The sequence below is a fragment of the Coenobita brevimanus genome, chromosome 102 (assembly GCF_032717465.1).
Source record: "Coenobita brevimanus isolate Jiangsu-jjx chromosome 102, ASM3271746v2, whole genome shotgun sequence".
Taxonomy (NCBI): domain Eukaryota; kingdom Metazoa; phylum Arthropoda; class Malacostraca; order Decapoda; family Coenobitidae; genus Coenobita; species Coenobita brevimanus.
In genome coordinates, this window is record NC_137055.1 from 32,064,438 (window position 1) to 32,090,111 (window position 25,674).

Genomic DNA, 25,674 nt, shown 5'->3' on the forward strand with positions numbered 1-25,674 from the left:
AGACCAATCGCTATAACTTCCGTTCTCGGTAAAGTTTTTGCGACACTAAGTAACAAACACATAGTCAAGCATCTAGAAATCAATAAATTAATCAATGATCGGCAGTATGGATTTAGACAAGAACGTTCAACTGTAGAAATTTTTGGCTTCTTACCACTCAGATTAACAAAACAATAGACCAACACGATGAAACACACGCAATAGCACTTGATATTTCAAAAGCATTTGACAGAGTATGGCACCGGGCCATATTGTCTTAGATGTCACACTATGGCCTTGCATCACTGGTTCCTCTAATGTATTCTTACCTTCATAATAGAAATATATGGGCTTTGGTAGATGGAATTTATTCCCAATTTCATTCCATAAATGCTGGCGTCCTCAGGGATCAGTGTTGGCCCCAACCCTCTTCCTCATTCATATAAATGACCTCCTATCTGTCACTCACAACCCAATACACTCTTATGCTGCTGACTCAACACTTCATAGTTCTTTCACATTTAGTATCTCCTTTACACAATCTGATATTATAAATTCCCAAATAAACACAGCAATTTCTCTGAACCAGGACCTTTCTAAAATTAATCAATGGGGACAAACAAATCTGGTCTCATTTAATGCACAGAAAACTAAATATATTGATTTCTCCAACAGGAGGAATTCCTCAGACTCCCACATAACTGTAAATGATGTCAATATTCCCATATCAACTACAGTTGATATCCTCGGTGGTACTCTAAACCCCAACCTAAGCTGGACAGCTTGTGTTAAATCCCTTGCTAAAAATGCTTCTAAAAAATTGGGACTTGTGTACAGAGTTTGTGAATTCTTCACTGACGAGCGGTTGGCCACAATATACAAAAGTCATATGCGTTCTCAGATCGAATACTGTTCGCCACTGTGAACAGATCCAATACTGTTCGCCACTGTGGAATGGATGTGGAGCGGTTTCATTGAGGCAGTTGGACACCAGTCGAGCAGGGCAGTACTCACAAGGTGGATGGAAAGCTGATATCAGGGAGAGCTGGAGCTCCCGTTTCATCAGCCCTCGGGACTAGGTCCCGACCATCCCCCTTTGCTGAACTTTTTCAGTGTCTCAGTAACACAGAGAGTAGGCCAGCATGCTCTCCAATACAAGTTTCTCTATCAACATCAAACTACATGCACAGTACACACCACACTTCCTTTTCCAAAATTAAAAAAAGATCATGGCAGCAAAACACGTGGCCTTGGAGTCCCAAGGGGGGGGGGGACCATAAATGCCCCCACCTTCCGCCCCTCTCCCAGTGACGACTCGAGATGCCTGGAACCACAGTCTGACTCTCTTCTTCTTCATTTCTGCAACATTCACGGCCTTTCCTCTAATTTTCGCTCTGTTGAGCACCACCTCTCCTTCTCTAAACCTCATCTTTTTTTTCTAACTGAGACTCAGCTGTCTGAGGTAACTGACAGCAGACCCTCTTCTGTACCCTCCTACTTTCTCTATACTCATTTCAAAGCCAAAGATGGCTGTTGTGTATATATACACAACAACTTATCTTGCTATCGTGTTCCTGAACTCGATTCTTCTGAATTCACTACACTCTGGCTTCGGCTTTCCTGTCATTCTCTGACTAAATATATCTGTGCTGTTTACTTATCTCCTAATTCTACTGACTATGAAAAATTCTTTGACTATCTTACATCTACGATGGAACGCATTCTATCCATTTCTCCTTTCTCTGAAATCTCCATTCTACGAGATTTCAATGTTCACCAACACCTTTGGCTCTCCTCTCCTTTCACTAATCCACCTGGTGAACAAGCCTACATCTTTTCTATCCTTAATGACCTAGAGCAGCTTGTACAGCACCCTACCCGTATCCCTGACTGCCTTAGAGAGAGCTCCAACATACTTGACCTCTTCCGTACAACTAATCCTTCTGCTTACACTGTTAATCTTTTCTCTCCATTGGGCTCCTCTGATCACAACCTTATCACCTTAACCTGTTCTATCGCTCTGGTATGGCCTGCAGATCCTCCAAAGAAACGTCGTCTGTGGCACTTTGGAGCTGCAGTTTGGGAGGCCCTTAGGCAGTACTTCTTTGATTTTCCCTGGAATGAATATTGCTTCCATGGCCAGGAGTCATCTGAGTGTGCCTTGTTCATTACGGAGGTTATGCTCTCGCGCATGGAAGTATACATTCCTGTCTCATATCTTTTGACTAATGCAAGAAAGCCTTGGTTTAATCACGGTTTGTCTAATGCTGTCCACAACAAGGAGAGGGCCTATAAAAGGTACCGGAGCCAACCCATCCCTGAATCACATCTTTTATACGTTTCTGCCCGGAATCGTGCTAAGTCTGTTCTTCGCTCTGCTAAAAATAATTTCATCCTTACTAAATGCTCTCAACTCTCCAACTCGAATTCTTCCCGCTCCTTCTGGCACCTTGCCAAAAATCTTTCTAACAACTTTACCTCATCATCCTTCCTTTCTTTTTCTACTCTGATGGTGCTGTAGCTATTTCTTCTACTGATAAAGCAGATCACTTTGCTCAGACTCTCCTCCAGTTCCACCCTAGACGATTCTGGTGCTGTTCCTCCATCACTTCCCCCCTCAGACTTCCTCATGGCTGACATTAAAATGTCTTCAGCTGATGTATTTTCTGCCATCACAGGCCTCAATACTGATAAGGCATATGGGCCTGATGGAGTCCCTCCTGTTGTTCTCAAGAACTGTGCTTCTGTGCTTACACCCTGCCTAGGCAAACTCTTTCACCTTTGTCTATCAACTTGTACCTTTCCTTCTTGCTGGAAGTTAGCTCCCATTCAGCCAGTCACAAAGAAGGGTGACCATCCCCAACCCTCCAACTATCGTCCAATTGCTTTAACATCCTGTATCACAAAAGTTTTCGAGTCAATTCTTAATAGAAAAATTGTAAAGCATCTTTCCTATCACATCCTTCTTTCTGATCGTCAGTATGGTTCCGTCAGGGACGCTCCACTGGCGAACTTCTCACCTACCTTTCAGGCTCCTGGTCATCCTCCTTTCGGGACTTTGGTGATAGCTTTGCCATTGCACAAGACATCTCAAAGGCTTTCGCTCAAGTCTGACACAAATCTTTAATTTCCAAACTGCCCTCTTACGGTTTCTATCCTTCTATCTGTGCCTTCATCTCTAGCTTCCTTTCTGGTCATTCTATAGCCGCTGTTGTAGATGGCCTTCATTCTTCTCCTAGATCTATTAACAGTGGTGTTCCTCAGGGTTCTGTCCTATCACCAACTCTCTTCCTTTTATTCATCAATGACCTTCTAAGCTGTACATCTAACCCTATCCACTCATAAGCTGATTACTCGACCCTTCACCTTTCCATTCGGTTCCCACAACGTCCATCTCAGCAGTTATTTCAGCAAACAAGGGATGAGGCTATGGCACACCTAATGTCTGACTTGGCTCGTATCTCTGACGGGGTTAAAAATAATCTGGCTGTTTTTAATGCATCAAAGACTCAGTTTTTACACATATCAACCCGACAAAATCTTCCACATGATAATATTCAGCTTAATCCTGTATCATCCTTGAACATGCTTGGGGTTTAATTTACTCCGGACTTTTCTTGGAAAGATCATATTTCATCTCTTGTATAATCTGCTTCCAGGAGATTCGGTGTGCTAGGCCGACTTCGTTCCTTCTTTACCCCTGCACAATTGTTGACACTATACAGAGGTTTTATCTGCCCCTGTGTGGAGTACAACTCTCATGTGTGGGGAGGCTCCCCACATACAGCTCTTCTCAATAGGGTGGAGTCAAAGGCTTTTCGTCTCATTAACTCTCCTCCTCTTACTGACTCCCTTCAACCTCTGTCTCTTCACCGTACTGTTGCATCTTTATCTCTTTTCTATCGCTGCTTGAATGGTCACTGCTCCTCTGAACTGTCTGCATGCATTCCTCCACCTCTACGACGGGCACGTAGCACCTGTCTAGCAGCAAACTCTCATTCCTTTTCTGTCCAACTCTCTAATGCAAGAATTAACCGTTACTCCCAGTCCTTCATTTATGCAACAGGTCAACTCTGGAACTGTCTTCCTCTGTCTGTATTTCCTGGTTCCTATGATCTCCAATCTTTCAAATGCAGTGTGTCCAGGCATCTCGAAATGATCGGATCTTGAATTTGTCTCTCTCTTGTATTTTGTTTTTTCTCTTGGAAGGAACAATTTTGCGGGTTCATGGCCTTTGGTTCCTACTTCCTCACATAAAAGAAAAAAAAAGATTAATCAATAATCCTGCCATTACACAGGACCTTCCTCGATTATCAGTACGTAGAGATTTTGAATCTTTAGCATTATTTTACCAATGTTGTTACCGTAAGTGCTCTGACGAACTTGCTTCAGTTGTGCCTCCCCTTCACATTTTCTCCCTAAATACTCGGGCAGCTGGGAGCGCCCATGAACTCACACTCTCTCCCCCGCAATGCAGAACCTCTGCTTATCGAAATTCGTTTATCCCCAAAACTACTACTCCCTGGAATTCACTTCCTGGGAGTTGCTTCCCGCAAACATTTAATCCACTTTTATTTAAATCCAGTTGTTATAAATATTTTATGAGTGGAAGATGCCTTTTGGCACATAGACTTTTTTTATTTCCTTTGTTTTTCCTCCCTCCATTCATTGTCTCTTTAAAAAAAAAAGTTTCTCCCTTAAGTCATTTAACTGTTGCCTAAGAATTTCATGATACTTAGCTGGTATTTTATAGGGGCGGCGATTCACGACTGGTCCCGTGACACAGGTATGAGGTAGGAGATAGGGTGTAGTAGTCAGTGGTTCGTCAGGCAAAGAGATAACATGAGGATGAATTGCACAAGGCGTTTGAGAGCATCGTTTACCCGACTTTGCGATGAAAATAATTCATTTTTAATCTTATCTAGCATAGGCACCGGAAACCCTGGAGTTTCCACTCGCATCACTCAGGATCATGTTCACTATCCCTGGCCAGAGCATAGTGGCGAAAGTACTACCAGGACTAGGGGAATATAAACCAAGTGTCCGCCAAGAAACATCAGTCTCTAATGGGATGACGCCATACGTAAATGGGTCTATTACAACTGTCTCACTCGTCATGCAGCATCCAGAGATGTACTCTATTTTATCTGATTCTCCGGCGTCTCTTACGGTCAGGTAGGAAGCATTATCTATGCGAAGATGTTCCTCTCCAATCTGCTATTCCACCTTATCCCCATCAACAGTGATGCGCATCGGGTTTGCGATGATACGTGCATTTCGACCTACAATCAAATCACTGAAATTGTGCAGGGTAAATTTCTGACCACTACTAACTCGCTTTCTTACGTGCTGCCTGCCAACCCTATGGGTAGGCCTATTATTCCTGCATCTGCAAATTCATCACCTCTTGCAGACAGTAGCATTTGGCCTACATACGGCCGGAGCTCAGGACTCGTCTCACTTGAAGTCTCACAGGTTCCCTGGTTAATGAGTGATCGACATGCCCCCGTACCTAAGAGCACAGAGCAATCCATCATTTCACGAAACACTCCTTTGACCACCACCAGATCCGTTGCGGTTCCCAAATTAGTTGTCGGACTTAATTTTTATTATTATTATTATTATTATTATTATTATTATTATTATGTGCTCCAATCGGATTAAGCCTGTGTAGGCTTATATCCAAGGGGTAGTTGGGGTTTATTGCTCACATAATGCCACTCAGGGATGAGTGAGGCTGGTCACTCTCATCTGAAATGTCAGGATTCAGGATCAACTTGCTTAGCCTCGAGTTCCTAGGTTCCTTATAGGACGGCATAGGATTAGATGATGGATGGATTATTATTATTATCATTTATATTATTATTATTATTATTATTATTATTAAAACGTATAAGATAATAATTTTATTATTATATAATATTATTATATTATACGTTTGTGTGAAGCTGCAGAATGTAGTGAATATTTTTGGCATATCCGGTAGAGCCAGGATTCCGGGGGCTTGAATGATGAGTGAATGGAAGCGTGGCCTATTGGAATGGGCAAGTATGTGCTGCCTGGACATTGCTACTTCTCACCCTGCCCTTGGGTGGGAAAGGAGGTCCGGATGATGATGATGATGATGATGATGATTTGTGTGTGTGTGTGTGTGTGTGTGTGTGTGTGTGTGTGTGTGTGTGTGTGTGTGTGTTCTTACCTAATTGTTCTTACCTAATTGTATCTTTACAGGAATGAGTCAAGCTCGTACTGTCCCGTGTCTTAAACCATATTTATCGTACATATCCTTAAATTTGTGAATTGTTTTGGCACACACTATTTCATTCGGTAGTGCATTCCATTGATCAATTGCTCTGTTTGGGAAACTGAATTTCCTAACGTCTTTATCACCTCTCTTCTTATGCAGTTTTTTGCAATGTCCTCTTGCTGATGCTTCTCCATATGTTAAGTAATCATTTATGTCTATTTTCTCCTTTCCTGATATGCACTTATACAGCATTATCATGTCACCTCTTTTCCTTCTCTCCTGTAGTGTTGGTAGATTCAGTTTATTTAGTCTTTCTTCGTAGCTTAGGTCCCTTAAGCTTGGTATCCATCTTGTAGCGGCCCTTTGAACTTTTTCAATCTTGTCTATGTGCTTTTTGAGATGAGGACTCCAGACTACTGATGCATATTCCAGGGCTGGTCTAATGAATGATGTTATTATCCTTCTTAGCATGTCTTCATTTATGTATGTGAATGCTATTTTCATATTTGCAAGCAGTGTATACATGTTCCGTACCTTCTCGCTGATGTGGTCAGCCGGAGATAGTCTGTTATTGATGATCACACCTAGGTCTTTCTCTCTTTCTGATGTGTATAGGGTTTTATTTCCTAACTTATAATCCCAATCAGGTCTTTTTCCACTTTTACCAAACTTGATTACATGACACTTGTCCACATTGAATTCCATTTGCCATGTACTACTCCATTCATGAAGTTTATTTAATTCTTCTTGTAGCTCTTCACGAGTCTGTGTTAGTAATTCTCCTTTGTATTTTTGCATCATCTGCAAACATATTCAGATAGCTCTCATTTCCAGTGTTACTGTTTATATCATTTATATACACTAAAAACATGATTGGTGCCAGCACTGAACCCTGTGGTACTCCACTAGTCACTTCTTTCCATGATGAGTAGTTTCCTCTTAGTACTGTTCTCATTTCTCTTTTTATGAGAAAGTCTTGCATCCAACAAAACAGTTTGCCTCGAATTCCTCCTAGATGGTACAGTTTCCATAAAAGTCTTTGGTTTGGTGTGGTACTGTGTCAAAAGCTTTCTTGAAATCTAAATAGATATTGTCCACCCATCCTTCCCTTTCCTGTATTGTGTTTGTTACTCTGTCATAGTAGTTCAACAGATTAGTAACACATGATTTTCCTTTTCTGAAACCAAACTGTTTTTCTGTTATCATACTGTGTTCTTCTAGATGATTTACCCAAGCTTTTCTTATAAGCTTTTCTAATACCTTGCTTACAACACTGGTCAGAGATACTGGTCGGTAGTTGAGTGGATTTTGTCTATTTCCTTTCTTGAATAAGGGGACAATATTTGCTTTTTTCCAAATATCAGGTAGTTTACCTTGACTCAAGGATTTCTTGAAAATTAAAAATAATGGTTTACTTAACTCCTTTGCACAGTCTCGTAATACCCAACATGAAATTTCATCAGGACCACTTGCTTTTCCTCTGTTAATCTACTTAACTCCTCCTGTATTACTTTTTCTGCTATTTGTATATCTGGTAGTATGTGTGGACATGCATGTTCCACATAGTCCCTCTCAAAATTTTTTTCTTCTGTAAAAACTAATTGGAAATTCTTATTTAGTGCTTCACAAATATCTTTCTCTTGTGTATAAGTGATTCCCTCATCCGTAATGGATTGTATTATATCTTTTACTTTGGTTTTGCTTCTGATATAGCTGTAAAACAGCTTTTGTTGATCACTACTTTTATTTATTATATCCTCCTCAAACTGTTTTTGGGCTTCCCTCCTTATTCTTGTATAATCGTTTCTTGCCTGTTTGTAATTATTATACACCCTTTCACTATTGTGTCTTCTGTATCTATTCCACAACAAATCTCTTCTTTCTTTTGATTTTTTACATTCTGTATTGAACCATTTCTGTATTTTCTTATCTGCTTCTTTGTGCTGTGGGATGTACTTCTGGACTCCTATTTCATAAAATTCACAGAATTTTTTATATACAGCATTTAAATCTTGTCCTCTAAGCTCATTTTCCCAATCAACTTCTAAGAAATACTTCTTTAGGTCTTGATAATTTCACTTTTTATAGTTTAGGCTCTTTTTGTAACTGTCATTGCTGTTTACTATGTCATATGCTATCCTGAAGTTATAATTTAGTACTGCATGATCGCTTTTGCCGAGTGGAGGGTGATATATTAAACTGTCAATATCATTTTCTTGCCTAGTAAATATTAGATATAGCACTGAAGGTACATCAAGTCCTCTTTTTCTGGTGGTTTCCCTCACATGTTGCGTTAGGAAGAACTCTTGTACGAGATCCAGGAGCTTTTGGTTCCAACAGCTTTCTTGGCTAATTATATCTAGAGTATTCCAATTTATATTTGTATTGAAACCCCCAGTTAGTATAATTCTTTCTGATTTCTCTTCCATTTTATGTAGTAATGATCTTAAACTCTGAATTGCACTCTCTGCCAGGTCCTCATATTCATCTCTTTCCCATGTGTTTGATCTGGGTGGCATGTACAAATTGGCTACAATTACTTTACCTTCAGATGTGTTGATCTCTACTGCAATCAGTTCTAATTGTGATGGTATATCTAATTTTATTTCATTGACTTTTAGATTTTTCTTAGTTAATAATAAAATTCCTCCTCCTTTTTTTAAATTTCTGTCTCTTCTCCATATATTGTATTCCTTTAAGTTTAGTATGTCATTGGATATCCTTGGTGTTAATTTTGTTTCAGTTAGGCATATTATTTGTGGTTCATTATCTCTGACATAATCATTCATCTCTAGTAATTTAGATACCATTCCATCCACATTTTAGTACATCAACTTTATCATCTTGTTTATATACTTGTCATGACATGGTTCTACTACCTTCCTCCTTTTTTCCTCCATCCTGTTTGTGTACCACTTTCGTACCTGCAATCCTATTACTTTGTAAAAAAAAAAATTATTCTCCTCCTCTTCTGATCTTCCCTCATTTTTTGTTATTGCTTCCTCCCTTTTCTCTTTCAGTAATTCCAGTTCCTCTTGTGTTAGGCATCTTTTTATCCATACATTTTTGAACTCCTCTTTTTCCATAAGATTCTTTGCATTATTTAGTATCTCTTCCACAGTGTTTACACTCTGGAAAGTCACCTTTAGAGGTCTTGTCTTGCTTTTCTCATATTTCCCTAACTTTTTGTGTTCCTCTATGTCTTTACTACAGATTTCCTCTGATACTTCCTTCAGTAAGCTCATTACATTTGCCATCTCCTTTTTGTCTCTTGTGATCTTGTTTTTTACTTCTTCCTCTTCTATACCAGTGATTACTATAGATTTGTTTATATCTACTGAATATCTGACTAACTTTGGATTGTTTTGGATTATTCTTTTCACTTCCTTTTTAATGCTTTTTTCCTCCACCCTTGTTTCTAAGTCTTTCTTTACTTTCACCATTTCAGCATAAGTGGTTTCCACATCATTTTTGTAGCTTTGCACAGCTTCATTCACCTGTGTTATCTTCTCCTCAGTATCACTGCTTTGGTTTATAATATTGCTTACTTGCCTAATTTTCTCTGTGTCATTTTTTCGCTCTTCCATAACACTCTCGTGATTGACTACTGTACTTGCCATTTCACTCATTTTCTTCCTAAGCGTACTCAGTTCCACTGTTAGTTCACTGATGGTTGTGTCTTTCTTATTGGCCTCCCTTCCTAGTTTTTCTATTTCTTCCTTTTGCAAGTGCATCTGCTTCTTTATTTCATCAATTTCATTTTTGAAAGCCATTTCTAGTTTGTTTACACATTCAACCAGTCTATTGTGAGTCTCCACTTCACCCAGTTCTGGGTAGAAATCATCATTTTGCTTTTTACCTTTATCCCTTTTCTTTTCCAAATTTGCTTTACTAAAGTATGTATCCATTTTGCAATACTAAAAGTGCAAAGTATATACTTACAATCCCTGTGTTGTTGTAGTCTAAACAAACCTCAGATGACTCAGCATATTCTTTCGTCTTGTTTCTCTTTCCTGTTTGAACAAGTCTTGTTTAAACTTATTATTTTTTTCCTTTTAATAACGAAAAATCATTTAGTCTAACCTGGTACAGAGCTTGACCCATGCAAAGATACTAATTTAGGTAATGCCACTGGCCGTGTTGGTTCGGTACGGAGCGCGAATGTCGCACGTCCTCCTCGGTTGAATCCCTCTACGTGTGTGTGTGTGTGTGTGTGTGTGTTTCCGCTCGTAACGAACACTGTTCGGTACGGTGAGTTGTACGCTAACAATGTTCACATCATTTTACCTGACCTGGGTTGTCTACTTTAGAGAAACAATAAGCTGCCATGTGACCCGGTCCATCACAACAGAAACATCTGTTATTTTTCTCCTTTCTTCAACGGCCTCGTGAGATTGGCCTTGTGGCTCGGCACATGCGGGCTCTGTGACCTGCAACACCACGACTGTTATACTTTCCTGTGCCCAAAGAGGTTAACTTCGCAGCATCTATCTTCTCTCTTTTAGCAAGGACTTTGCCTTCATTTACATGTTCTATCACGTCATGTTTTCTTTTTTTTGCTGCGTTATCCTCGGCGAGTGGAGAATTGCAGTGATCTTCTCAACTGATGGTCTTATTCACAAGTTTATAGGAAACGTTGTACTCGTCAGCATCAACAGTGACTGTGTACCGGCCGAGGAACATTTCCGTGAATAAATTTAAGGCCGTATACATAGCAAATTCTCCAAAAGCTGACCTAATACTTGCAACACGATTAACTAGCTTCACTAATCGCGACCAGTAATCAACGATACGCTCGCCCGGATTACGTCTCACTCGTAGCAATGCCCATTGAGCAAGGTGGAACACTTTCTCAGGAGAATAAAGTTCAAGGAGAGTAGACTTAAAATCCTCCCAACTATCGTTCGCCTCATGTATAAATTGTTCAGTCCTGTCATGAACACCATCTAGTCTGTAGGCCCTAGCTATATCAAACCTGCTAAGTGCAGTTCACCTAGGTCCAGTCGTCTTGTTATCCTTCTTCCATATCCATGTGTTATCATTAGGCTCAAAAATTAAGCCTGGGTAAACAGCTAATGTTGTGTGTTTACTGACTGAGAAATAAGCTTTGCCCTTTATCCGGTGTACAGCGTCCTTCTGATTGTCAGCATTTGCCAGCAACAATTGATTAGAATGAATCACAATGTCCTCTGCAGTTTGGCCTGGTTATGCTTCGGCAATGTATGCTAATACTTCAGAATCTAACTCTGATTGTGTATATTCTAATTCAAAGGAAACAGTCTCTTCACCTGAGCTACATTCACTAGTAAGATATATACAGTAACTTTTCAGACTCTCAGGTGTGGGACTGCATAATAATATCACAAATGATTAAAGCCTAAATGTGGTAGGTGGGGGCGCTCACCATCCACTCACTCTACGTAGTGCTGCTGTAAGGTGTCTGCCCTTTCCTCTCCTCCATCCTTCTTTCCTTCCATCCTCTTCTGTCTTTCTTTCCTTCATTCTTTCCTTGTCCTTCTGCCTACGGGTGACTTTACACTCCCTCTTCTGTCTTTCCTTCATTCTATCCTCTTCCTTCTGCCTGTGAGTGACTCTACCCTGAGTGACAAGCCAAATGGTTTCCTGTACACCAGGAACCCATTAGTACGCTGGGTGGCAATGATATAACCAAATTTTGGCGCCTGGTGGTTTAGTGGGTAATTATCGCACTCCAGTCGGATTGAGCCGGTGAAGGTTTATATCCAAGGGCTGGTTGAGGTTGATTGTTCATGTAATGCTACTCAGGGATGAGTGAGGCTGGTCACTCTCATCTTTAATGTCGGGACCAACTGCCTAGCCCCGGGCTCCTACGCTCCTCATGGGGCAATGTAGGATTGGACGATGGATGGATGGATGGATTAAGGCCTAAAATATCCCATGAAACTGCCACCACTGTTGCACCCTACACTCCCTCAGTAATCATTTACATGTTTCACAGTCATCTTTAATGAGCATGATATATGACTGCTATTCATCTAGACAGGTATCGTGAGAACAACAGCAGCAGGGAGTGTGGAGACAAGTCCAGAGAGAATCTGGGGCATTAAAGTTAGGACAGTGTGACCCTGTGTATCCCTTCTGTCTCATTCCCGCACGGGTTACGATGAAAACTTCCACACATTGAGGTTCGAAAACACATATACGTTTTCTGCATTACCATTACTGACTTAGTACAAGACTGTTACGTTACTTTAGCAACAGAAATGAAAACAAGCCACTCAGTACACGGAGATTCAACTCTATTACATATATTCATATACACAGTTACACTTCCATGATGATTCTCTTATTAGTATCGTATGTTTGCTTGAATTCGTACTTATTACAAGAATAGCCACAATAATTTTCCCCATGACCAGGGACTAGCATTAATCATTGATGGATATCGAGCAGAAGTTGATTGACGTTTTCAGTTTACGCTTAGGCATGTGAAAATCCCTTGTCTTGTACACTCACAATCTCCTCATCTTAGCTACTTCCACTCACCAGGTTCCTTGAGCTGTCCAGGGTCGTGTGACTGTCTGCTCCCCTCAGTAGAATTGTTGTGTCCTCAGACACTCCCAAATCTGTCCCGTCTGCCAGCCACCTAAATCTGTACTCTGACGTTCTCCCTTATGCCTCTGCTTATATCAAGTTCCTGGAGCACCGTCTTGCCTCCTCATTCAAACTGTCAAATTCCATAATTGAATCACTTATATTAAAATTAATGATGTTTTTAGGGGTACCTTCTCGTGACCTCTTACTAAAATTAATAATTCACTTGAGCAGTACCCTCTCTCAAAACCCTTGCTCACTCCAATGCGCACAAAGGATCCCTGGTATTCCGCAAGTGTCAGGCCAGCGTTAAATGGTCTCAAGGACCTTCGCATATTTCACTGTCATCTATTTTCACTCATCATTTCTTCCCTTTTCTGCAATTTCCCTTGTCTTCTGCAGTCTCTAAGTCTTCACTGCAGCTTATCATGCTTCCTGTGTTTTGGTTCTAATTTCCTCATGATGTATATTTTTAACGTCTTTATTGGCCACTTTCAGCAACTTGTGACACTCGGCATATGGGGGTTTTTCCTCTTCATTATCTCTTTCTTTCGTTCCGCTGTCTCCAGCTGATCCTAAGTCGAGATTAATGGGTGTGTCAGGTAGGCTCAGAGGTCAAGGAGAATACCGCCTCATATGTTTATCCGCTTTGTAAACCCTTGCCCCACACGTGTTGGCTTCGGCATGGTTGGGATCAGTAGCATTATCCAGTGTTTGGCTGTCCCGACACACACACGCACAGACACGTGTGTGTGTGTGTGTGTGTGTGTGTGTGTGTGTGTGTGTGTGTGTGTGTGTGTGTGTAATTCACCGGGTCGGTCAGGATCATTTTGATGGTCGTGATCGTCAGCTTTTACCCTCCCGGAAGGGAGCTGAGAGCTCATATAGTCCGATCTAAGGGCAAGGCTGTGACCTTCACACACGCACACCCCCGTCCCCTTGCTCAAGGGGGACAGTAACCACCCACTTCGTCAGTGAAACTTTTCGCAACCTGAGTGTGTGTGTGTGTGTGTGTGTGTGTGTGTGTGTGTGTGTGTGTGTGTGTGTGTGTGTGTGTGTGTGTGTGCAGCATATGAGGTGGTGTGTGGGGTGAAGAGAAGACGAAAGGGGGTGCAAGGAACAACAGGGTGGAATGAAGAGATGAGGCAAGCTGTGGTGCAAAAGTAGAAAGTATAGAGTGAGTGGGTAGGAAGCTGAGGCATGGAGGAAGATGAGAGACGGAAGAGAGAGTTATGTGTAGAGAGGAAGAGAGAGAGGTGAAAATATTAGTAAGAGAGAGTAAGAAGAGAGTGGATTAGAAACTTGGAAGGAATATGAGTGTAAAGTGGAGGGAATGCAAGAAAATGTTCTGGAAGAAGGCTGAGAGAGTTAGACAGGATGATAAAGAAGTTAGTAGGGGTGTGAAAGATAAAAATGGTAGATTGATAGTGGAGAAGGGAGAAAAAGTGGGCAGATGGAGGGAACACTTGAAGGAACTGTTAAACACAGAGAATGAAATTAATTAGAGTATAGGTGGCTGGGGAATGGCTGGGAAAAGGAAGGTGGTGAGAAGGGAGGAAGAAATCAGTAGGATGGAAGGCATGGAAGCAAAGAATGAAGACAAAATGGGGTAAGCCCCATGACTTGATGGAGTGTGTGGTGAAATGATAAAGCATGGGGGAGAGATAGTGGTAGAATGGATATGGATGATATACAGATTGGCCTGGGAGGAAGGTACGGCCCCGGAGGACTGGAAGTCAGGTATGATTTTTCCCCTGTACAAAGGAAAAGGGGGGGAAAGTGTGTGATAATCATAGGGGCATTTGTCTTCATACTGTAATAGGCAAAGTATATGGTAGGATACTTTTGAACGAATGTGGGAAATAATAGAGAATTAGTTGGAGAAGAACAGGGAGGTTTTAGGAAGGGAAGAGGTTGTGTAGATCAGATATTCATCCTTAGGTCTTTAGTGGAAAAGTTTCTAGAAAACGGAAAGAAGTTGTATGCGCCCTACATCGATTTGGAGAAAGCATTTAACAGTGTGGATAGACAAGGAATGTGGAAAATACTAAGATTATATGGAGTGAATGGTAAGTTGCTGAATGCCGTGAAGAGTATATATGAAGGGTGCTAAGGCTGCAGTGAGTGTGGATAATGAACTGAGTGAATTTTTCTATCTGAATGTTGGATTGAAACAAGGATGTGTCATGTGTCCATGGTTGTTGGATGGGGTTATAAAAGAGATAGAAAGTAGAGCAGTGGCTGTTGGAGTGGCCCTAATGAGAGAGGGCAGCGTTTGGAAACTTCCTGTATTGTTGTTTGCAGGCAGATGACACTGTATTGTTAAGTGAAGACGAAGGGAAACTGCAGGACTTAGTGAATGAGTTTGGGAGAGTGTGTAAGAAACGGAATCTAAAGGTGAATGTAAGGAAAAGTAAAGTTATGGTCTTCGAAAGAAATGAAGTCAATGATTGTGCAGTGAGGATGGGTGATGAGAAAATGGAGAGTGTGAGTGCATTTAAGTACTTGGGTAGTGTGAAGAGTAAGACAGAAAATTTGGAGGATGAAGTGCTTGAACTGGTACAACACAGAAAAAAAGTGGCTGGTATATTGAAAGTAGTGATAAGATATAGGGAAGTGAGCATGAAAGTAGAAAAGTTGCTTCATGATACTATTGTGATACCTACACTAACGTATGGAAGTGAAGCTTGGACCTTGTTGGAAGGACACAGGTCAGGAGAGAGAACAGTGGAAATGAGTTATCTGAGAGAATCATGTGGAGTTACATGGAGAGACAGACTGACACATGAGGAAGTGAAGGAGCGTTGTGGTATGGACGTGGATGCGATAGCAAGCATTAGGAATACTTTGAGGAGGTTTGGTTATGTTGAGAGGATGGAGAGCAAGAGACTAACGAGGAGAGTGTGGATATATGGAGAGGATGGAGAGCAAGAGACTAACGAGGAGAGTGTGGATATATGGAGAGGATGGAGAGCAAGAGACTAACGAGGAGAGTGTATGTGAGTGAAGTGCAGGAGGAGAGAGGAAGGGGAAGGCCGAGGATGAGATTAAGGGATGGAGTGGAGAGGTTTATAAGAGAGACGGGGATGTGAGCTTGGGGGAGAGCAGTGAAACGGCGGGGGACAGGAGACATGGAGGCGATTTGTTTGTGGCCATCCCATACGGGATTGAGGCGTCCGGCAATATATATATATATATATATATATATATATATATATATATATATATATATATATATATATATATATATATATATATATATATATATATATATATTTTAAGTACGGAATTTTGGTAAATCTTCCCTTCTCCCTAAGCTTACATTTACAGATTTATTGGAGATTATTGGAGAGACTAAAGTGTCTGAATGACACCTGCGGAGACCGTAACAGGCTCCGTTCAGGATTATATAATGAGTTTTGTGTATCAGACCATTATATGTAAAAAGCTAAAACAACCTCCTTTAACCCCTTTGTACGGTTATTTTTTAATTTTGTTATCAAGAGATTATGATGATGGTGGTGATGAAGATGATGATGATGATGATGATAAGGAGGAGGAGGAGGAGGAGGAGATTGATGATAAGGATGAGGATGATAAGGAGAAGGAGGAGAAGGAGGGTGATGATGATGAAGATGATGATGATGATATCATCAGGTGTATTGACTTAGTTTAGGGGTAACCTCGTAACGGATGAAATAAATACTCTTTGCACAATCTTGCTTAACTTTATAAGCTACTCCACAGGTAAGCTCAAGTCCAGCGCACCTTCCCGAGTGGTCACTATCAGTTCAGAGGCACACACTTTATGCAAGGCCTTCGATCCTGACGACCTGAACTATGAAAAACAACCATACCCTGGCTCCTTTATGTCCTACGGAATCTCCAAGTTGGCCAACATACTCTTCGCTCTGGAGCTGTCTGGGAAATTGAGCAACTCAGGTCAGAGAAATTACATAGCACGGGTCAAAGAAACTGTGTGGCACGGGTCAGGATATATACGTAGTACAGGTCAGAGAATTTACGTAGCATCGGTCAGAGATGTTCCATAACACGGGTCAGTGATATTACGTAACACAGGTCAGTATAGTTAAGTAACACAGGTCAGAGATATTACAAAACACAGGTCAGTGATATTACGTAACACACATCAGTGATATTACATAACACAGGTCAGTGATATTACGTAACACACATCAGTGATATTACGTAACACATGTTGGAGATATTACATATCAGATATATTAATTAGCACAGGTCAAAATAATTAAAGAGCTCTTGCCAAAGAGATAAAATAACATTAATGAGAGAGATGCAATTCAAGTTAGCACCTTCCACCCGATGATATATTTTATTGATTAAATTCTTGCTATGTCCAAAAAAGGGCACTTAGTTTTTGGAAGACCCTTAGAGTAAAGGGGTTAACAGTGACCATACTGAATCTTTCCTTATAGAAAACCTCTCTCGTAACAAAAAAAAAAAAAGGATTAATGACGCAATTATGCAATGAAACTGAGTATTTATGTAAAGATAATAACTATATAAATAGTAGGATATCTTCTTGTTAGGTTTTTGAACAGATAAAATATCCAAAGTTTAAATTACACCAGTGTTACAATTCTTTCTACATCATTACCTTCTCGTACAGTTATTGTACATAACCAGAAATACTATCTATCTATCTATCTATTGCCAGACGCCTTAATCCCGTACGGGGTGGCCACAGACAAATCTCCTCCACGTCGCCCTGTCCCCCACCATTTCACTGCCCTGCTCCCAACTCACACCCCCCTCTCTCATATACCTCTCCACTCCATCTCTCAATCTCATCCTCGGCCTCCCCCTCCCTCTCCCTCCCTCTACCTCACTCACATACACTCTCCTCGTCAGTCTCTCACCCTCCATCCTCTCCACATGGTCAAACCACCTCAGTGTGTTCCTCCTAACGCTTCCTATCACAACCACATCGACACAACAACGCTCCTCTATATCCCCATTTGTCAGCCTGTCTCTCCACGTGACTCCACAGGCTCCTCTTAAATAACTCATTTCCACTGCTCTCACTCTTGACTTGTGTCCTTCCAACAACGTCCAAGCTTCACTTCCATACGTTAGAGTTGGTATCACAATACTGTCATGTTGTAACTTTTTCACTTCCATGCTCACTTCCCTCTTTCTTATCACTGCTTTCAAGGAACCAGCAACCTTTCTTCCTTGTTGTACCCTTTCAAGCACTTCACCCTCCAAACTTCCATCCTTACTCATCACACTACCCAAGTACTTAAACGTACTCACATTTTCCAATTCCTCACCATCCAAATTCGCTGTACATTCACTGACTTCACCTCTCTCAAAGACCATCACTTTACTCTTCCCTACATTCACCTTTAGATTCCGTTTCTTACACACTCTCCCAAACTCATCCACCAAGCCTTGCAGCTCCCCTTCGTCTTTACTTAACAACACAGTATCATCTGCAAACAACAGTACAGGGAGTTTCCAAACACTACCCTCTCTCACCAGGGCCACTCCAACATCCACTGCCCTACCTTGTATCTCTTTTATTACCCCCATCCATGTACAGATTGAACAAGCATGGAGACATGACACATCCCTGTTTCAACCCGACCTTCAAAGAGAAAAATTCACTCAGTTCACCATCCACACGCACTGCAGCCTTAGCACCATCATACATACTCTTCACAGCATTCAACAACTTCCCATCTACTCCATGTATTCTTAGTACTTTCCACAATCCTTGTCTATCCACCCTGTCATATGCTTTCTCCAAATCCATGAAAGCCGCATACAACTTCTTTCCCTTCTCTAGAAACTTTTCCACTAAAGATCTAAGAATGAATATCTGATCTACACAACCTCTTCCCTTTCTAAAACCTCCCTGTTCTTCTCCAACTATTTCCTCTGCTATTTCCCTGACTCTGTCAATAAGTATCCTACCATACACTTTACCTATTACACTAAGAAGACAAATGCCCCTATGATTACCACACACTTCTTTTTCCCCTTTTCCTTTGTACAGGGGAATATTTATACCTGACTTCGAATCCTCCGGGACTCTACCTTCCTCCCAGACCAGTCTGCACATCTTCCACATCCATTCTACTACTGTCTCTCCTCCATGCTTCAGTTTCACCACACACTCCATCAGTTCCTGGGGCTTTACCCAATCTGACTTTCTTCATTGCTTCCACAACTTCTATCCTACTGATTTCTTCCTGTCTTCTCACCTCCCTCCTTCTCCCATCCAGAAATACATGTATGACAATGCCTTGGGCATTCGGTTGATAGTCCTATTTCATTTATGATTTTTCTAATTCTCAGTCCATCCCACCTCATTGATTGAGGGAAATGAGACACAGATACCAATAATAAGAATGATACTGATGATGATGATGATGATGATGATGATGATGATGATGATGACACTCACTTGCATGGTTGCAGGAGTGACGTCCAACAGTGTGCATCCGGGACTTGTCAATACAGGTCTGATTGATCAATATCCTTTGCATTGGTGGTTGTCATCTATCCTCAAGCTCGCAGTATGGGCCGTAGCTCTGGTAAGGTAATCATGTGATTCTTCATTGCAGCATCAGGAGCATGGGGGGTCATGGGTTTTGCTACTTACTGACATTTAAGCCAAAAGTGACCAGTCATTTGTCCCTCAAATGTATTATATGGGAAATAAACCGTAACTGTCTTTTGAATGTTAACCTTATTGGCCACATGTGACTGGAGTGCCTTAACCCCCTAAATCACAAGGCGTTCATTTGTTTGTACAGTTCCTAGCAATTTACTAAATGGATTCCTGGGTTACAGGAATTTATTTGGTTTATCATTCAGACCAGTCACCTTTACAAGGCAGGATATCCAGTGAGTGGATAGTGACCGCCTCCAGATACTAAAAAATTACTTATCTTTGAATATATTACAGTGTCCAGTGCCCATATTATTTAAGAAGTGTACTGTAAACTTTGATGATAGTTCTGTGGTGGCGGAGTGAATCAGACTCTTGTTATTTGCTCTCGCTCACCTGCGTCAAAGGACAGTCTGAAAGTTGAATTTCACCTTAACTGCCTGATGGTGGTTATGGAGATAGTGGGTGAAGTGTGATGTGTTGGTGAATGAAACGCTACTTGATGTGGTCGGATATTTTAAGTACTTTGGCTCCATAATGAAGAGAAAAAATATGTTAATGTGAAAAAGGACTGGTGAATGGCTCAAGGAAGACGAGTGGCCTGTACTGTGAAGACCTTGACACAGGTCAGGAGGATTCAGTAGAGAGATTGTCCACATCAACATAATGAACGTGAGATTTGGTATGGTACCGGTATGAGTCTGAATAGCTAAAAGTGAGAGCACGGAAAGATGGGAGTTTGGGAATGCATGTGGGTCACATTATTTGGACTGGACATGAGATACATAGGTTCCTTAACGTTGCAATAAGGACGTATATTGATCAAGGACTAGAAGCCACAACACATAAAAGGTATTATAGGAGAGTGGATATCTACAGGGTGGTGTTGCAGTAGCCGGCTTACACCTCACTCCCATTGTCGGATATTCTTTTAACACATTCAAGGGGCGTTTTTGCAGATTCTGAAGGGTAACTGATCTATAAGGCTGTCACTGAAGAAGTGACAACCTCATCCAGCGCTTCTCGTACGGGTATAGGTTAAGAATTCCTCTGAGAGCAGAATGAAAAGTTCATGTGGAAATTGTGTCGTAGCGGGTGTGTTTACGGGAATATCGACAGAGGGTGAACGTGTGAATACAAAAGAAAAAGCATTCTATTCTATCCCCTCAGTTTTCCGTCCCCCGGGTGGGACTGAACTCGGTCAAGAAGACTGGAAGACACAAGCTCTTCCAACCCTTCCCCTGGAGGAGTAGAAGGTGGTTTGGAGGGACAAAGGAAATTTTAAGTGGTTAAGGTAAAGGAATTAATGATGGAAAAGCATATGGATGAGCGGACACGAGGGTGTCCTTTGGGAATATTATCATCTTCAGCAATGTTTTCCAAACTGTGTTGCGCGCCCCCTGGTGGTGGGCAGGAGGGGCGCACGCTCATGGGAAAACAGCTAAAAACTTTTGGATTTTTGCTGAGAATGATATGCGAGTAGCGCTGATATTTATCTACTGCTTTGTAAATAATGAACTTGAGCGTCTTTTGGCAATAATCTTTGTTAACATTAAATAAATCGATGAAAAATGTATGAAAATACGTTTCAAAAGTTAATGATTCTGCATAGCATTCGAACGTGTTTGGATGTCAGCAAATAAGCATCGAACGGTTTTAGGTCAGTTGTGTCACGCTGGGCTTACTGGGAGGTATAACATTATTTGTTCTAGTTTGTGTGTGTGTGTGTGTGTGTGTGTGTGTGTGTGTGTGTGTGTGTGTGTGTGTGTGTGTGTGTGTGTGTGTGTGTGTGGTTACTGTTTTTCAAGTCACTGATCGAAATATTCTAATTGTTTTCACCGTACGTTTTGCAGTCATATAATTTTATGAAGTTAAATATGCTAAAAAAATAATAAAGAGAGAAATATTTAAGAAAACTTCAAGTAGAAAGCCAAGTATGAAAAATAAATGAAAAAGTAAATAATAAATATTCTTTTATATTTCGCTCCTTTAATCTTCATTATAAAAATGATAAGCAAAATCCTAAAGTAAAAACTTAAAAAAAAAAAAAAATCCAATAACTTACATCCACCTTGTAAACAGTGTGGTAAACGGGATGCAGTCAGAGTACGAGTGTCTGGAAGATCGGGGGTCTTCATGACTGGAAATTTGTAAAACACTGTTCTACAGGATTATAACAATTATGGATGCAGTCAACAACATCTCTTTTGTTTTTGTTATATCACCAAGGTCCAGGCCATCCATCTACCTTTTATAGAAGCAAAGTACGATAGCCTGGCCTCAAGACTCTAAACCTACAAGGAAAAAAGATATGTGATCTTTAACCGATTTTCACTAGTATTTTGATGAAGATGAATTCATTAAAGCATGATTTATCTGTCTACTGCACAATAAAGAATGTTGTACCTGGAATATTACTGTACACAAATTCCAACTTGCAGGACACAGAACGAGGAGCTCAGACACAGATTTATGCGGCCGTATCAGAGGAGGTGGAAGACGTGACGGGGAAGTATTTCGTCAACTGTCAGGTAATTATACAATAGCATACCTCACCACATTCGACTTCATCATAACGGTCTTCATTTTATTGGACTTCATTTGATCGGATTTCATTATACCAGACGAACTGGACTTTTACTGGCTTTTTCTATATTAGACTTTATTGTACTGGACTTCAGTATTTCGGACTTTACTGTGCCGTACTTCAGTATACTGTACTGTACTAACCATGCTTCAGTATACTGTACTGTACTAACTATACTTCAGTATACTGTACTGTACTAACCATACTGTAGTATACTGTACTGCACTTACCATACTTCAGCATACTGTACTGTACTAACCGTACTTCTGTATACTGTACTGTGCTGTACTGGCACCGACTATACTGGACATTTCTATATTGGGCTTCGCTATATCGGACGTTACTATATCACACTTCACTATAGCGATATTTTCTGCACTGGCCTTTATTATGTGGGACTTAGGCTATCGGACACCACTATACTGGAATATGCTTTTGTCAAATTTAAACACTGTTGTGGTCGAGACAGCTCTGGTATTCTACTCCAGCTAACACCGGACAGTTTCTTTAAACAAAAGTGAGTCCTAGGAGCCTGAGAGTGTTAATACTGACACCTTACCCCGTCCATGGTCGGGATAACTCTTGTATTTCATTCTGACTAACAAGAGACTATTATTTTCAGCTCAAGAGTGGATCCTGGAAGCATAAGAATTAAACCAGACTCTCCTGTCTCTATCATACAGCCCAATGTAAATAATAAAACAGCTTAGGGTAACCAGTGTTCACCATAACAGCGATTCGTTTTATGAATTTGTTAGGCGCCATTAAAGCTCTGACTACCTTGATTTCTCTCGGCTGAACAAAAGCGTATGGTGCCAGCCTAAGTACCGCCAGGGGAATAACTATCTTCTTATAGTTTAACGAATATATACCGGGAAATTCAAACCATCTAAAACACGCATTATTGTCCACTTATTTTAACTTGGCCCAGCTGTTTGTCCTTTTGCAGTTTACTCTACGTAGCTCAATGGCGGACAAAGACTATACTCTGGCTGCATCCTTTCCAAAGCACTTTTACATGAGCAGTATTAAATTTTTATGTTTATCTCTTGTAACAACTCAGTATTCAAGATGGAGAGACTGCAAAGTTAGACCAAGTTAGGGTAAAAAGGGTAGGGTTGATATGTGATTCCCACTGTGTTTCGACAGTTGTAAATTTTCTTCAGGCTGATCTGGGAAGGTACTGTAGCTGTTTTCGTGACTGTATATTCCTAGGGGTATAAAAAACAGAAAATAAGTAGTGAGATAACCCTTCAACAGTCTGACTGATAAGATTCTGCTCATTTCAGCTAAATCTTATGGTGCTGGAATGAATACTGTATCAACCGCAGCTAAAAGGTTATAATCCATATATGTTCCTCTGCATTATTTACAGTAAAACTAGCAGGGATAAAATTTAGCTCTCTTTATGGATTGCTTAACCTGTTTCAGTGCGATGACTAGAGGGATAGCTGTAGCCTTCTTCAGCCTCTTTAGGACTAAAGGTTATTCCTGAGTTGCATACGTCCAGCGGCCAGAATAAAGAGAAGAAATGAGTCACCAGAGCGAAGGTTCGAAAACATGTATAAATAATACTAGATCGATCCTGTCAATTAAAGAAGCTTCAGTTTGTTATTAGAAGTTATACAGAAAATGGCGTGCTGACTCACCGTGCTATGGGTTGCTTTCAGATTTCAATCGAAATCCCTTCAGTACTAAGACTGACTACCTTCTTTATTACATCGTCTGATAGCAAAGATGTATTAAATTAAATCCTTTCACCCACGTGGCCTATTTTTTTCTGTTACTTTTGCTGTAGCAATTTCATTCAGTTCTGGAGAGATTTTTCGAAGGAAAGGCGTTAAATTCAGCCTTCAGTTACCCTTTCACTACAAGAAGGGCTCATTGGAGAGGACAAAAATCGTATGGGGGTTAGAGAATAAATCAGAAAACACAATATTGGGTTAAAAGGGTAAAGAGACGCCACTGTCTTTAAGCGAAGAACTATGAGTTTGTGATTCCCTCTCTACAAAGGTTACATAAGTCTATCAAATCGTTCGATGGTATAAGAATAAAAGCTGTCATACTGAGGAAGTACAATAGATTTGCCTTCAGAATCATCTCTAGTTCACTAAAAAAAAAAATGTTTTTTTCCTTTGTCTTTCACTCTATTAGTCTACGTGATACAGAGAGAAAGTTACAGAAATGCACACCAATGTTATTACACATAATAGTAGATGTAAACAGTCTATAGGGCAGTTTCAGCTCTAGGCATCCTACCTGGACGAAAGGATTCTTTTGTACATGTCTAGCATGAGATCTGTTCACAGCTGAGGCTAGACTGTATCTCCGAAAATGCATTCTCTGTGGAATCTGTTATGAATAGTCTGCCATAATTAATATAAAAATAACTTGGTAAACTGAAACAGAAGTACACCTAAAAATCAAACTCATTAGAACAAATAGGCTATTTTCAACTTGAGAAAAATCTTACACACTCATGTATTCCTTGAAGGGGCAAGAGCTACCATACCTTCAACATGCTAATATTGTTTGTCTGTTTTGTTGAAACATTGGGGCATATTTTCTTTATAATTATGTAATCAGTTTGCGGGTCAAATCTGGATAAAAATAAATATTTTTTTTTTACTCCCAGGATAATCAGTTTGCGGGTCAAATCTGGATAAAAATAAATATTTTTTTTTTAACTCCCAGGATAATGAAAACAAACAGATTAGGAGGAGGTACCAACCATACGAGCAGGCACAACAAGGAACGTCCTTACAACCACATATTTACGAGAACGTTAGAAAAAGGATAAGAGTTTATCAGACTTGGCCCATACAGGGCAGCGTCTATCAAGGGAATAACTAGACTGCAAAAATACCTTCTTCAACATGTTGCCGTATATTTAACCCATTCTTTCAAGATGCTGATAGTTACCTTCAGCTTAAGAGAGGCTTTTCGAACCAGACGAGTTTAACATTGCCTTTATTAACTTCTTTAGCTCTCTGGTGTTTCCTTAATATACAGTTCGATAGCAACAAGAATAAAATGAAGACATGTAAATGGAAAAAATGGTTAAGATAACGATAACAAAGATTATTTCTCTTCCTGGCCACAGTTGTTTTTCGAATGTGCCGCACGTATCCTCAACCGATCACAATGATGGAAGGCTGCCTCTGTATCAGCACCACACAGTTCACCCCGTCAGATCGTTGGTGTTCTTCCAATTTTGCTACCACCAAACCTATGACAGACTTATAGTAAAGAAGGCTACTGATGTCTGTATCTAACTCCCCCAGTTCAAAAAAATGTCATTTAAATATATATATATATATATATATATATATATATATATATATATATATATATATATATATATATATATATATATATATATATATATATACTCAGCATACACCTCCTTCAAGGTTCCAAAGTGTATGGTGAAATAAATTCAGTTTTGTCCCTGAACTCTTAATAAAAGTCTGAGGATACACGTTAAGACTGCAGTACGAAATGAAAGAGCTGTCTATCAGGAACATTATGGTCTTTGGCCGATGTTTTTATCTTATATCATTTCCCGTATGAATGCTTTAATGTTATTCATGTTCTGAATTGACTCTGACCCTTGACCTTTTTCACCCT

At 40.4% G+C, this 25,674-nt stretch overlaps 1 protein-coding gene across 1 annotated transcript in view; it reads left to right on the forward strand.

Annotated features, from left to right (window-relative positions):
* Window positions 1-25,674, forward strand: part of LOC145415450 (retinol dehydrogenase 13-like) — a 188,449-nt gene that overhangs the window by 138,352 nt on the left and 24,423 nt on the right. Inside the window, exons 5-7 of the mRNA XM_080284727.1 lie at window positions 16,547-16,741; window positions 19,265-19,380; window positions 21,899-21,988. Coding sequence (XP_080140853.1) covers window positions 16,547-16,741; window positions 19,265-19,380; window positions 21,899-21,988 — 401 coding nt within the window. The remainder of the gene's footprint in view (window positions 1-16,546; window positions 16,742-19,264; window positions 19,381-21,898; window positions 21,989-25,674) is intronic.